Source organism: Schistosoma mansoni, chromosome 5 (assembly GCF_000237925.1).
Source record: "Schistosoma mansoni strain Puerto Rico chromosome 5, complete genome".
Taxonomy (NCBI): domain Eukaryota; kingdom Metazoa; phylum Platyhelminthes; class Trematoda; order Strigeidida; family Schistosomatidae; genus Schistosoma; species Schistosoma mansoni.
The window spans coordinates 5,379,245-5,395,669 of record NC_031499.1 but is presented as its reverse complement, the minus strand read 5'-3'; the positions used below and the strand labels follow the sequence as shown (position 1 = coordinate 5,395,669).

At 35.9% G+C, this 16,425-nt stretch overlaps 1 protein-coding gene across 1 annotated transcript in view; it reads left to right on the top strand.

Annotated features, from left to right (window-relative positions):
* The window catches only part of Smp_156890 (protein kinase), a gene marked incomplete at its 3' end in the record, with an annotated part of 98,669 nt that extends 93,703 nt beyond the window's left edge, over nucleotides 1-4,966 (top strand). The window contains exon 15 of the mRNA XM_018797718.1: nucleotides 4,931-4,966. Coding sequence (XP_018652732.1) covers nucleotides 4,931-4,966 — 36 coding nt within the window. The remainder of the gene's footprint in view (nucleotides 1-4,930) is intronic.
* Between the last annotated feature and the right edge of the window lie 11,459 nt (nucleotides 4,967-16,425).

Sequence of the window (16,425 nt, the reverse complement as noted above, 5' to 3'; positions counted from 1 at the left end):
CACGTATATATATTACTTACTTACTTACGCCTGTTACCCCTCGTCGAGGAGCATAGGCCGCTCACCAGCATTCTCCATCCAACTCTGTCCTGAGCCTTCCTTTCTAGTTCTTTCCAGTTGCTATTCATCCTTTTCATATCGGCTTCTATTTCCCGGCGTGGTGTGTTCTTTGGCCTTCCTCTTTTCCGCTTCCCTTCTGGATTCCAAGTTAGGAATTGAGTAGTGATGCACATTGGTGATGCACATTGGTGATTTCCTTAATGTATGTACGATCCACTTCCAACGTCTTTTCCTAATCAGCTGGAAGCTGGTTTGTCCTCTCCCATAAAACGCTGTTGCTGATAGTATCCGGCCAATGGATGTTGAGTATTTTGCGTAGACAACTATTTATAAATACTTGTACCTTCCTGATGACGGTCGTAGTAGTTCTCCACGTTTCAGCTCCATACAGTAGGACTGTCTTGACGTTCGTATTGAAGATTCTGACCTTGAAATTGGTTGAGAGTTGTTTTGAGTTGAGAGTTGTTTTGAGTTCCATATGTTGCCCTTGCTTCGCCAATCCTCGCCTTTACATCTGCATCCGATCCTCCTTGTTTATCAACGATGCTCCCCAGGTACTTGAATGTTTCCACCTCTTCTAGAGTTTCGCCATCAAGTGTGATTGGGTTGGTGTTCTCCGTGTTGCATTTGAGAATCTTGCTTTTTCTTTTGTGAATGTGGAGGCCTATCGATGCGGAGGCTGCTGCTACATTTGCTGCCTTCATCTGCATTTGTTCGTGTGTATGAGAGAGGAGGGCTAGGTCATCTGCGAAGTCCAAATCATCTAATTGATTCTGAGAAGTCCAATGTATTCCGTATTTCCCCTCAGATGTCGAATTCTTCATAATCCAGTCAATCACTAGAAGGAAGAGGAATGGGGAGAGTAGACAGCCTTGTCTGACTCCGGTCCTTACTGGAAATGCATCTGTCAGCTGTCCTCCATGCATGACTTTGCACTGTAGTCCATCGTATGAGTTTTGGATAACGTAGACAATGTTTTCAGGAACTCCATAGTGTCGAAGAAGTATCCATAATGTTCTCCTGTCCACGCTGTCAAACGCCTTCTCATAGTCAATGAAGTTGATGTATAGTGATGAGTTCCACTCAACTGATTGTTCCACGATGATCCGTAGTGTCGCAATCTGGTCGGTGCACGACCTATCCTTACGGAATCCAGCCTGTTGATCTCGAAGTTGAGCGTCCACCAAGCCTTCCATCCGATTCAGCAACACTCTGTTGGAAACGTTTCCTGGTACTGATAACAAACCGATACCTCTGTAATTCTCACATTCGCTTAGATCTCCTTTCTTTGGTATCTTGATGAGGTATCCTTCTATCCAGTCCGTCGGCATTTGTTCCTCTTCCCAAATCTTGAATAGAAGGTGAAGCATGTTTGCAGTTATTTCAATGTCTGACTTCAGTGCTTCAGCTGGTATATTGTCATGTCCTGCCGCTTTCCCACTTTTGATTTGTCTGATAGCCATCTTGACTTCTTCGATCGTTGGTGGAGTGACATCTATAGGCAGGTCAGTGTGTGCTGCTTCGATGTTCGGTGGATTCAATGGGGCTGGTCTATTCAGCAGTTCCTCGAAGTATTCTACCCATCTTTTCCTCTGTTCTTGAATCTCCGTGATTGTCTTTCCTTCTTTGTCCATGACTGGTCTCTCTAGTTTGCTATATCTCCCTGCCAGTTTCTTCGTTGTATCATATAGTTGTTTCATATTCCTTTCTCTTGCAACCTTTTTTGCTGTTGTTGCTAGTTCTCCCATGTATTTCCGCTTGTCGGCTTTAATGCTTTTCTTCACTTCCCTGTTTGCTTCTGCGTAGTCTGCTTGTGCTTTGACTTTCTCTGCTCGTGTTCGGCTGTTGTTAATTGCTAGTTTCTTGTTCTTCCTTTCTTGAATCTTGTTGAGGGTTCTAATAGAGATCCATTCCTTGTAATGATGCTTCTTAGGACCAAGAACCTCCTGGCACGTTGAAGTTAGTGCTTCTTTTATCCCTTTCCAGTCTTCCTCCAAAGTAGTTTCTTGTTCTTTCAGTAGATCCTGTAGAGCCTGGAACCTGTTGTTGAGAGTTATCTTGAATTCATGGAGCTTGTCAGTATCTCGAAGGAAGGTTGTATTGAACCTTTGTAGTGCTGTTTGTCCAGTTGTCCGGTCTTTCTTTAGCTTCAGTCTCATCTTGGCCACAACCAGGTGGTGATCTGAAGCTATGTCAGCTCCTCTCCGGGTTCTCACATCTTCCATTGATCTTCGGAATTTTTTGTTGATACAGATGTGATCTATCTGGTTCTCTTTGGTTTGGTCCGGTTAGATCCATGTAGCTTTGTGTATGCGCTTGTGTGGGAATAATGTGCCGCCTATAACCAATTTATTGAATGCATATAGGTTTGCAAGTCTCTCCCCATTTTCATTTCTCTCTCCTAATCCATGTCGTCCAATTACATCTTCATATCTTGTGTTGTCCACTCCAACTTTAGCATTTAGATCTCCCATTAGGATGGTGAGGTCCTTTCGTGAGCACTTCTCTATAATTGATTGCAGCCTTTCATAGAACTGATCTTTATCATCGTCGTTGCTATCATTGGTGGGTGCATAACATTGGATAACGTTCATTGTGATCCTTTGCTTCTTTGTTCTGAATGATCTTTTGATTATCCTGGGTCCATGAAATTCCCATCCCACAAGTGCATTTCGTGCTTCTTTGGACAGCGTTAGAGCAACTCCCTGAGTGTGTGGAGCATTTTGCCCATCGTGACCGGAATACAGCAGCATCCCTCCTGTACCTATCCTTTGTTGTCCAGTTTGTGTCCAATGAGTTTCGCCGATTCCAAGTACTGCCAAGTTGTATCTCCTCATTTCCATTGCTATTTGGCTGGTCTTTCCTGTCTCCCACATTGTCCGGACATTCCATGTACCTTTAAAGAGTGTTGCTCTGGTTGTTAGAAGGTGCATCGGTCTCGTGACTTCCGAAGAATTTCGGCTTTCATCATGAGACATCATAATTATTCCTTCAACTCTCAAGGCAGAGTTTAAATGATTTGAATTATTTTTTCTGGTTAGCGTTTGTTTAGCGAGTTAGCTTTTCTACGGGATGGGGTCGCTAACCCCATGCCAAACCCTCCTCCTTTACCCGGGCTTGGGACCGGCAGTAACTCTAGAAGAGCTACCGGCGGAGTTATATATATATAAATATATAAATATAAATATATATATATATATGAACATAAAGGAACTACTGATCTATTAGGAAGTATAGATGCCCATAATCTTATCAAATAAAGTCATATTGTAGTAAACAAGAACACGATTGGGGAGAATGGAATATATATTAAGCCACGAAATTACAGAATATCGCAGTGAGATATGAGAACCATATAGTAAATACACTTAGTATTGTTTGTTTGAATCTTCCCATTGATGTTTTTAGGACTGCAACTGATCAGCCTCTAATTGGCATATGTGCATACTGTGCGTATTGCCTCGATATAGCCTAAATTCACAAGCATGGTAAGGAAAGATGGATATACATATAGTAATAAGTTAATTTTGCAAACTCTCAATCAATTGTCGCAATCTTGACCATTCCTTCAGTAAATATCAGTCCATCGTTCCTGATTACTATTGTTCATGCATTTTCATACCAATTGCGTTTCCTTCCCGTTCTCTCCTAATCCATCTTCTACTAAAATACATTCAATACACAACCAGCGTTATAATACTACTTATATGGATATAAGTAACTCATATCACAATATCATTGTAATGAACTGAAGCAAAAAAGCTGAAGTTTAGTGTTATGATGGTAATTAACTGGTACTCTACTACTCTTACTAAAGATGTTATCCACATAGATATTATAGATTATTGAAAATCATCATTCTCCAAAAAATAAACTAATCAAGCTGAATGATTTTTATTATTGATTCAAATAATACCAATAAAATTGTTTACCAGTTTTAACTAAGATTTGCCTCAGGTATTAATAAACACAATATTATTGGTTATTTTAATTCCGTTACAAACTACTTATTAGATAGTTGTATATTTGGGTAGAAAAAACATTTTATTCTGACATGTAGTATATATCAGCATGTAGTTTATTTTATTTAAACACATAAATATAGGTACAAGGGAGGAACCAGATATATATGCACCACATATATCTCATTTGATTTGTGTGACGACTATGATACTGCCCAGGTGCCCAAACTGAAGTAGGGAGCCACACCCAGAACCTTCGACCTGAAAGTCTGATCCATAAGTCAGTGGAGCATTGTGAGGTGATGCAGTGCCATGGTAACTGGTAACAGACAATTAGTTCATACGCCATTTGTTCCCTCAGGATACTGGAGCCCATGTGCACCTTTGGTTTGGAGTCAGGGTTTTCCAACTCCCCGAGGTGGAATTTCTGTGTCCACCAACCCAGTTAAAGAGCCGGACATTCGCTTTTCGTCCTCTCGACTTTGTAAACAACACCGGTGTCACGATAAGGCATCGAGTAGGACTTCCCTGACAGAGGCTATATACGCGTGGTCATAAGAGAGCATGTAGTAGTATATCAACTAAAGTGCATTTACAGCGAAAAATAATAATTATTTAAGTAGTAATCATTTCAAGGATTGCTTTAAATAGCTTATAATAGGATTGATACTGTTGAAAATAACATTGTAATACTAAATAATAGACAGTATCATTTTAGAATAACTAAAATTATTATGATTTATCAAACGTATAGTTTCGATGTATAGTTAAAAGCTTGTCGTGATAATAGATAGGACACTTGAAAGATCTTAGATTTTGATATTCATTCAACGAGGGGATGGTGCATATAATTTTCTCTGGAGATGTTATTTCGGTTACCTCAATTCATCTAAATCTATCTTCTATAGATGACCCATGGTAGCAAATCTCAATGGGCTCGATAAAAAAAAACACAAATGCATCCATATAGTCAATTGAATGATTCATTTCATTCGATGAAATCTGAATGAACAAATTTCCAAAAGGTTATCCTAGTAACAGTGTGAAAACATATTCAAAAATTGAGAATTCTGTAAATTGATTTAAATGTAAGTTGTATGTTGAAACTACATAGATGAATGTAGGTTGCAGTGGAGTCAAAAAAGATATATTTTGACAAGTATCATTCACATACCAGTATGAATAGTAAAATCATATATTAAAACAGAGTTCAGTATGTGTAAATATACTCAATTGAGCACAAATATACACAAGAATATCATTGTTTTTACTTCAGCGGCACATATACTAAAATTGCAACGATACAAAGAAGTTTGGCATGGCATCTGCACAAGGATAACGCGTGAAATCGTGAAATGTAGCATATTTTTGCTCAGTAGTCTAGAGGTTAGGCATTTGCGAACTAGACTGAAGGTCTGCGGTCTGAGTCTTGCGTGCAAGACCGTGGATACACACTGCTGAGGAGTCCCACACTAGAGTGAAACGGCCGTCCAGTGCTCTCAGATTTGTCTCCAAATACAGTGTTATGGCCGATGGTGGGTAGAGTCAACTCCCCCTATCGAAATGGTCTCACATGGCCACGCATATACAGCTACTCACTGTCTTCTCTCTGCGAGGGTGTTGCTTATGAAATTGAGAGGACAAAAAGAGAATATTCAGACCTGTGATCTGATCGATAGATATGGAGGATCCACCTACGGCAGTTGAAAAACCGTCAGTCCAAACCAATGATGCACATAGGATCCAGGATCTTAAGAGAACAAAAGGTGTATGAACCTGTTGTTGGTGACCGGTTACTATGGGATTCCATCTCCTAATGTTGCTCCACAGCCTTGTGAATTAGACCTCTAAGTCAAAGGCTCGGAGAGTGTCTCCCTAAGAAAACCACCTGTTTCGATTTGAGCACCCGGTCAGTATTCAAGCCCTCACATAAATCGAATGATGAAGTGTGTCGTATATATAATTGTTGCCTCCTTGTACAAATGTTTATGAGTTTCAATAAAATAAATAAATAAAACCAATAAATACTGATAACTAATGTGATCTGTTCTCTATCATACCAGTCTAACTGTTAAATAATAAAAAATATTAAGGATCAATGTCATATAATGTTTAGTAATTTTTTTAATACTTGAAATTACGAATCAATCGAAGCTAAACCATCACTGGAAACCTGGAAGCACTGGAAGGCCATTTCATCCTATTTTGGGACTTCTCAGAAGTGGGCATCCACGATCCGGCCTCGTCAGACTCCAACTCAGGACTTATCTGGCTCGCGCACTGTTGAGGAGTCCCACAATAAAACGAAACGGCTGTCCAATGCTTCCAGGTTTTCAGTGATGGCTTAGATTTAATCAACTCATGAATTCAATTACTGAATTAAGAAACTTTCTAGTAAAATATAAAGCATTAAGTTTTTCTTATAAATAAACAATCACAAACCAGATTTTGTAAATAATTTTTGTTTTTTTGTTTTTTTTTCTGTTTCATTTTTCCGTAGATAAATCTATTAACTAAATAGCGAGAGTGAGAGAGAGAGGGGGTTAGAGAATGAAAAAAAACAAACTCCTGTAATCTGTTGATACATTATCAATCAATTAAAAACCAAAAAAAAATAACACACAAAAACGGTCATACCACAGTCATTGGTCAATGTCCAGTTGAACACTTTTTAATCTGAATCATAATCATTATATACTATTTGATAATATCATGTAAATTACATAATAGATTACAATCAATTACATGGATTATGTAATATCTTAATCAATAAATCAATACATTTCGATTACTTTTACATTTTCTTTTCTTTTTTTTTTTGTTTTTTTAAGTCATTGTTGAATTTGATTTGTTTAATGTTTCTATATTTTTTTCCCACCTTTTCTTTGTTTAAAAAGAAATGGAGTTTATTCACTATGAATTAGATCATGATGATTATTTTTCATTTGAGTTAAAGAAAGAAAAGTGATTATATTCAATTGTGTATTTATTTAATTAAGAAGATGTAAATAATAATAGAAGAAAATTAAGGGAATTTGTTTTTGAAATAGGATTTGATTTATAATGTGAATTGTGTAGGCAAAGAACAAGCTCGGATAGTTCGGTGGTAACGTCTTTAAACTGTAAAGCTATGTGACAAGGGATCGAAACCGTCAGTGAGCATCAGTTCCCTCAAGATTACAGGTACACCTTGCTGACAAGTGCCAAGTAGTACGAAACCCAGGTTCAGGGTTTCCTGTTGACTACCTACAAACACCATCTTAAAAAGTCATCTATCCTGATGCTCTATGGTATACTTTAAATATATAGTTTTCTAAATAAATAGATTCTAAGAAACTACATTTGTCAGGATATGAAATGTTTAGTATTCAATGCTATATTGAGTTCTGTGTGCAGATTATTAAGTTATCCAATACAAGAACAAAATATCTATGTAATGTTTATTAGGTTCATATCCTCAATAGTTGATAACTTGAATGGAACGATAGCTAACATAGTATTTTCGAAGTTCTGCATTTTCTGGTTGACATAGAGCAAATCTTAGAGAATTTTCGTTTTCGTAACCGGAGTACAGAAGCATCTCTCCCGAATCTAGTATTCGCTGTACAGCTTGTGTCCGATGGGTTCCGCTGATTCCGAGTACTGTCCGGTTGTATCTCCTAATTTCCCCCTACTATTTGACTAGTCCTCCTGGTCTTCCACATTGTCCGAACGATACATGTATCTATATAAGTTGTTGCTCTGGTTATTAGTAAGGGGCATTGGCCTTATGACTTCCAATGAATCTCGGTTTTCATCATAAGACGTCATAATTCTTCCTTCAACTTGGAGGGCAGAGTTTACATGATTTGAACTGTTTATTCTGAGTAGCGTCTTTTTAGCAAGGTTGTTTTCTACGGAAGGGATTTGCTGACTCCATACCCAACCCTTCTCCTTTACCCGGGATTGGGACTGACAGTAACAGTAAAAGAGCCACAGGTAATATTTCATTAATTTCAAAATGGTTAAAACACTTTTATATGTTTGATAGTGTCGAGGACGTTTATTGCACTGAGTCTAATTATATCCACCAACGCATGAATGCTTGTACATCTAATTAAAGAGTTTCACATTGAATGGATTCATTACAAGCTACTAAGCAAAATATAAAGATAACTGAAACTTAATTTCTAAGGACCTTAGAAATGTCGTTACATTGCAATTATAGTTGATGTGAATAGCATCATAAAGAATGTACGTTTACAACATGCATTTCTGATAACTGCTTATTCTCTTAGGAACCAAATATCGTAGCTTCCATTTAAAATAATGAAAATTATAATCTTTGAATAAGCTGCACTTTCTACCTGTTCATCTAAAGATCCATTCAAGTTCACGGACATGTACAAGTGGTTACATTGAAAGTCAGACTACGAAATCAATAAACATTGGCTGGAATAATACAAAATGTAGTTCATTCATTATGTTGATCTTCACTTTACATCATCAAAAAAAACAGATTGTACACTGATTTCAATCTTAACTGTAATGATGAATAATGAATACTAAACTGAAACTGATATCTGTTTACTAAAAGTATTCTATGTTGTGATTCTATTTCTATGACATATCTCATCTACCTGAATGAATGGTACTTTGAAACAGACATAATTGATTAGGTATAAAATAAACTAATCATAACTTCATTTGATTGAATTATACCAGACAATAAATGAGATATTGCATTGATTGTTATTCATTGTATGTTTACATCAAGTGTTTAGTAGAACTACCTACCTGATTGAATATATTTCTACTGAATAGAATAACAAGAAAAATCAAAAACAAATTGAATTATAAGGAAAGGTGGATAGTGACTAGCAATGGAATCCAGAACGCGCGTTTCTTCCTACTTGAGACTCATCAGCTGGATGTACCTGCATATCAGAGTTGATCTTCACTCTGCGACTCGACGATTCCCAAATAGGACGAAACGCGTGTCCTGGATTCCACTGCTAGTCATTATCCATCATTGCATATAAAGATTGTGACTTCGGGCAATATCGAAGCAGTGTACAATCTGGGTTTTTTGATAAGGTGAAGTAAAGATCTACCTAATGAATGGACTACTATTGTTAGATCATCTTATAATGTGAACTAAGTTTTATAGATTCATGATTATTATTGAGACTAATTGTAAAATGAAATTGTTTCTATCAAAGTAGAATGTTACCTAACTAATTATTTGAATGAATCTAAAGTTAAGTAAATAATAGAAGCTCATTATTTGTAATTTTTATTACAGAATAAAAATCTGCTGGATTCTAGAAGCCAGTAGAAGGTCATTTTATCTTAATATTAGCAAAGATGAATGATGGCTAGCAGTAAAATCCAGGACGCACGTTTCGTTCTCTTTGTGACTCGCCAACTGGATATACCTTCATCCCAGAGATGATGTTCACTCTAGGACTTGAACCCAGTACCGTTCGGTTCAAATCCAGGTACATCCAGCTGACCAGTTTCAAATTTGTACTATATTTGACACTGTTTTGGGAATAAAATTCCTACTTACTAGTCTTCTGTTTACTCACTTGAGACGTTGCTAGTTCGATCGTTAAAGTAGTCTAGTAGTACGCGGCATAGCAAGAATCAAAGCTTTAGATATAACAGACGCTATCATACTTCCCTCACGTAGGGTTTTTTTCTAGATAATAGTAACTATTGTCTGAAGTTATCAAGAAATCACTTAGAAACTGTTACCTGATTGTTAATTAAAGGTTATGAACCATAAGATAATAATATGTTGCAATACTATGTCAGTTCTTAGAAGTATATAAGGCTAATCAGTAGTCAATGAACATGAATATTTCATTCCAACAGGAGGTTAGATAATGCTCAAATACTTCAGTAATGACATATCTGACTGTCGCACTTGATCACGCATATTTCAACCTTACACATAGAGTTACGGCTCATATATGAGTTTTAACACTAATGCTCTATCATTGCTTCATGATTTCTTTCTTACTAAAGTATATTCTGTTGATCTTCAAACATCTTGTTTGGTAAATACGAATACTGTTTAATTCTGACCATTATATATACATGATATACAAAACATCTGATATATAAACATATGGCTTCAGAATTATAACAGATATATTTTTGTTTATTTGTATAGATCTCTTGTGTTTATCAATAAAATGTCATATGATCTTCCTAATTGGCACAAACTTATTTTTCTGTTCACAGTAATATGTTTACTCTTTTAATCTATCAGTAATTTGAGTATAATTCGCGTAATATTTAATAAAATACTGATAAGTAGTTAATTTATAAACATTGGTACAAAGGGGCACTAAATGCATATGCGTCAAACAATAACAATGAGGCCAGTAGCAGCTATCGTTGATATATGTGTCGGTTGTGATACTGACTGGGGGCCAAAACCGAAACAGGTTGTATTCTTAGGGGGCCACTCTCAGAGCCTTTGATATGAAGGTCTAATCCACAAGGCAATGGAGAGACGTAAAAAGATGCAGTTGCATGGTAAACTGTGACCAACAACAGGTTCATACTCCTTTTGTTCTCTTAAGAACCTTGATCCTATGTGAATCATTGATTTGGAATCAGTGTTTTCCATCTCCTTCAGGTGGACTCTCCGTGTCCATCAATCCTGATAAACTGCCGGACATTCGTTTTTCGTCCTCTCAACAACAGTAATGCCACGAGAAGGCAGTGAGTAGGACTTTCCTGGCATTTCGAGGGGGAGAGCGGACTCTCCGTACTCTCGGTCGTATCAGAGCATTGAGGGGTACGTATCACCAGGACGTCAAACAAATGAGTATCTACCTGAACTCAATACCTTAATATTTGATCCAATAAGATTTTGAGGGCATTTTGAGAGGGAGAGTTGACTCTCCCCATTCTGAACAGTACTCAGGGTATTTTTGACCTTATTTAACATAGATTGTTTTCTTTTTATCATGAGCTAGAAATTCTGTATGAGTTCTTTTTTAGATTAAAATATGAAGATTTATTGAATCATTTCATGAAGACATTTCGTATATTAGAATTATGAGTTAACTTTCATCATAAATAAATGTCAATGTTACTGAAGTGAGAAACAATACCAAATGGGAATTATTGGTTAGTGATTTCAAATTTTTATAAATGCTGAAAGATTTATACAAACCAGATTGAGTTAAATGAAGGTTCGGTAAAACTACAATTTATGGACGACCTTTGAGCAACGCTAAAATGACTTTGAGATTTTCACCTACTTACTAGGGTTAAATGACGACTATATGATTAGTGTGAGGAATTAGGATTAGGTATTACAATTGAGTGTTAAGGTTAGAAATTAGATTTAATGTTTTCATCACGAGCTGACATCAGTTATTGCGCCAAAATAGTATTTAACCAAATGAGTGAATGAATTTCGCATCAAAATTTAAGACGTGCTGTCTTAAATCTGATTGGTTCATCCATAAGTTAAAGTCTCTCCGAAGATTCATTAGAATGAACTATTAAAGATGCTTTAATTAGGTTTGTGGTCTTTGTTGATTTTTTACCAACATTATTATCTAGATTGAATCGAATGCAAACTCATTTGGAATTAAATTTACTGATTTCAATCAATTTTTAGAATCATAAACAAAGATGGATAGTGACTAGTGATGGAATTTAGGACGCGCGTCTCGTTTGGTACTGCGTTGGAGTCCCATAGTGAACATCAACTCTGAGATGCAGGTACATCCAGCTGACGAGTCCCAAATAAGACGAAACGCATGTCCTTCATTCCACTGCTAGCTACTATCCATCTTTGCTAATAAAGCTTTTGACTTAGGGCAATATCGAGGTAGTCTCTACAGGATGCTCATATGTCAACAAGAGACTTATCAATCGCAGTCCTAAATAACAATGGGAAGATACAAGTCAACAACACCAAGTGAATTTTTAGGATCATTGCTGATAACAATTATACCCAAATCCATAGCTGAACTTAAATATCCGTTCCCAAGCATATATACACAAAATGTTAGTGATGGATTTTTAATATTAGGATGATTTGAAGCATAAGTTATGGATAGAATTCGATAAGCGCTGAGAATAAGACAAATATGAGATGGATTATAACTGAGAGATTAATCGATTTAAATAACGTTGTCTTAGACAAGGTAAGTCTCAACTTCAATAATTTAGTAGTAAAGCTTCAGGCTGTAAAATTAAGTTAAGTAGGTTCTAATACAAGAAGAATTACCAGTTCTCTCAACACTTCAGGTAGGCCTTTCTGATAAGTGTCAACTATCATGAAGCTTAAATCCTAGGTTTCATGTCACGATCGGTAAAAAGTAGATGAATAACATCTGTTAAATTATGAAGACACAGTCATGTCAAGTTTATTTATTACTCTTATCCAACCACATACTTTCTTTTTGATCGACCACTTAATACTGGGCAATTTCATGTTTGTACAGTCTCAAGTGATGAATGATTCCTGTCAATCATTTTGCAATACAGGAACTGACCTGACTGGCTCATCACTGCACCCTCTATGTTTTGATAAAAGACATTTTAAGGTGGTCCTGATGAAACCTTAGACCTATGTTTCATTATAGTTAGGAATCGTCAGCAATGTTTACGTGTAATTGACTTGGAACAAATGTTCCCTGCCAAACATTTTTATTAAATATTTTCCATATATATATATATATATATATATATATATCGATGTGCTTCGAGTACTTCTTTAAGTATGAAACACGAAACTGAAACACAAAACGCTCTCACAGCGAAAGGTGTTGTGAAAGTTGTTCTGCAGATGTGAATTCAGATACAAACTTTTACTATAGTGAATTCATAATCAATGGAGAAGGAGGGGGGAAAGTAGTCGACAGGGAACCCTGGACCTAGGTTTCTTGTTACTTGACACTCGTCATCAAGGTGTACCTGTAATCTTGAGGGAACTGATGCTCATTGACGGATTCAATCCCAAATCACGCGGCTTCTCAGTTGAGGACGTTACCACTAATCTAACCTGATCGTGACTAAACTATTGACTACATTGCAACTTGGTCGATAGAATTTGATTTACACCAAGAAGAACATAACACAGGACATCAGTCACAACATAGTGATCAGTCAACTGCAAATTCTGTGCATTTTTGTGCAGTCATGAGTAATTTTTAAAACATGGTTCTACAAAGTAATACATATGTATATGATTATATTCTAAGTAATGATTCTGGAAAAAATTCATGAATATGGCTTCATTTTTGTCTCACTAACTAGGCATGATTATGCTATGTATAGAGGAGTGATGGATTAAGTGAAACAAAATAAGGACGAACGAACAAATCAGGGTGTCAACGATGGAAACAAATTAAGTTCAAGGTATGAACAAATATAGGTTATTATCAGAAAGGTGTTTTGTGGAGATTTTAGTAATTTCTTATAATTTAGATCATGAGTTAATTAAAGTTTCGTGCTCGGGCACTCAACCGATAGACCACTTAGCCGGTTAAATGCTCGCTCGTGAGACTTATAGGTCCTGTGTTCGAATCTCGCAGGGTGGGATCGTGGATGTGCACTGCTGAGGAGTCCCACAATGGGACGAAACGTCCGTCCAGTGCATCCAGGTTTTCCATGGTGGTCTAGCCTTAATTGACTCATGATCTCAACTATATGAAATATGGGTTATATTTAGTTTTACTACATCATTAAATTTCTATTTCATGGATTGTGCAAAATTAATCAGAAAAGCATACCCCCTATTATCAGAGAAGTGAAATGACTATAAACTTCATAGTTACAGTCTGAAACACTTTTGCATGATATTCATGAACTTTCATGTTGATTTCATTCATTCCCTTCAGTTAGACTTAACTTTCGTCATTAAGGTTTTTGAATTGCGAAATAACATAGCATAGTCTCTAGTTCACAGCTCAAGAAATAATAAGGAAGAATCCTTAATGAGTGACGTAATAATTAACTTATTATTTGTTAACCAACCCCTTTTCGTTCGAATGAGATATTCACTTACCGATATCTTAGAAGGTACTACACAAAATACTGTGTTGATACTATATTATTGTATTTATTTTCTGTCAGGTAAAATACTGATTCCATTTCACAAAATCAATTTCTAGAATTTTTTGAGTATATATATATATAGTACTTCCAAAAACATAAGTAGTTTGAAATCAAACTTTAGGAACAAATATTAAGATGAACTAAAAAATGATACGTTTTAAACGATTTATAAAATGGAACTTCAACATTCACGATTACAATCGATAAACTTGAAAATAACGAACAATTCAAATCAAGTAGCTCTAATAAATGAATAAATCTTGGATCAATTGATTTGGAGGTTTTACAACCGTTCACCTGTTCTACTTTTCGTTAACAAAATGTATGAGTAAGCAAAAATGAGTAGTGGCTAGAAGTGGAATACAGGACACGCGTTTTGCCCTATTTGGGACTAGTCAGCTGAATGTACCTACATCTCAGAGTTGATGTTCACTCCACAACTCGAACCCAGTACCTTACGCTTCAAACGCCATCACATTATCCACTCAACTTCTGAGTCCTGATAGCCACTTGATTGTGCAATGGAGTGAAGTTTAAATTCACTTGGTATTGTTTGTTTGAATATTCCCATTGATGTTTACGACTTCAATTGATCAGTCTCTTATTGACCATATGTGCATACTGTGCGTATTGCCTCGATATAGTCTTAATTCACAAGTATTATAAGCAAATATGGACAGTGGCTAGCAGTGGAATCCAAGATTTACGTTTTGTCCTTATTTGAGACTCGTTAGCTGCCGGTTCCAAGTCTGAATAAAAGAGGAGGATTAGACATGGGGTTAAAAACCAAATCCCTTAGAAAACGAAGTCGCTAAAATATCGCTAACCAAGAAACTTATTCAAAATCTATTTTACCCCAGAATCACGCATCAAAACACAAGCTTTTCAATATTAAAATTTACAGGCGACTTGGTAAACAACAATAACAATAACACAAATAACAAACTGTATTCAATTCTGTTAATAAGATTAAACTGAATGATACAATAAAGTCTTAATGTTGTAAACAAATAGAACTTAATGAAGTATAAATAGTCAATAGAAATACTTAAATTAGAAGGAAATAACCGTTAACAGTTATGTCATTTAGATGTAATAAGCGTTAACCATTTCCATTATTCACATTTAGATTTGTTTTATCAACTACTCTTTCTTTTTTCACACTTCAATGACTGAACACGAATTAAGGAATGAATGGAAAACAAAAGTAAATAATTATGACATTGTGATGAGATGTTTGGCAATGTTTAGCAATCATTTTACATATCAGTATAGAGTAACATATTATCTTGTATTAGATGAAAATAGATCCGTTGAATCCTCGCTCGATGATCTAGAGGTTAAGTATTCACGCGACACCAAAGGTTCTAAGTTCAAGTCTTGCATCCAGTATTGTGGATGTGCACTTCTGAGAAGTCTAATATTTGGACGAAATAGCCGTTGAGTCTTTCCAAGTCTTCGCTGATGATTTAACATCAATCGATGATTATTATCAGTAGTACTTTTACTGTTTACATGGTTCAGTTGGTTAAATGAAATAAGAGATGAAAAATCAACCCTAGATTATTAAACGAGGTCATGATTCAAAGTTTCATGTTTCAATTAATTCTCTACATGAAACGTTCATGAAAACCATTAAATTTTGAAGTTACTATTCTCATGATAATTTGATAAAAATATTAGAGTGCGATGGAGAATGCTTGTAGGCAGCTTATGCTCCTTCACAAGGAGTAGCAGGCGTAAGTAATGAAAGCAAGTAAGTAAATGATCAAAACACTAGAAACTGTGATAATCTAGAAGCTGTTTCCTCCTAATTTAGGGATTTCGTACATTAGCCTCTGAAAAATTCATGTTGAATCACAATAATAATCTATGTGTGAGGACGACTCACGGGTGAACTCAAAGAAGCTTTAGAAAGTTCAGTAAGAACACAAGATATTCCATCCAATAATCCTTTGAATAAATATTCCAGAATCTCTACACGTAGCTTTCCTATTGGACAAATGCTTAAATCCTCTATATGCGGATCAGATGATTATATTAATGATTTTGCTTTTGATAAAACTATAAATAACTGAGAGTTTTGTACCGTATTTGACAATGCTTGGAATAGCATTTCTTTTACTTGTCTTTTGTCTTCTCATTTGCGATCTGAAGGATCGTAACGTTCGAGTGCTCAAGTTGTACGCGGTATATCAAGAATCTAAGCTCTAGATATATCATGAACATGTTTAGAAAAATATAACGTGTTAATAGTTTGTTAATATATTTATTTGTCTACAGCTGTGAAATCCTGGATGTATGTTTTGTTCCATCAGAGACTCTTCAG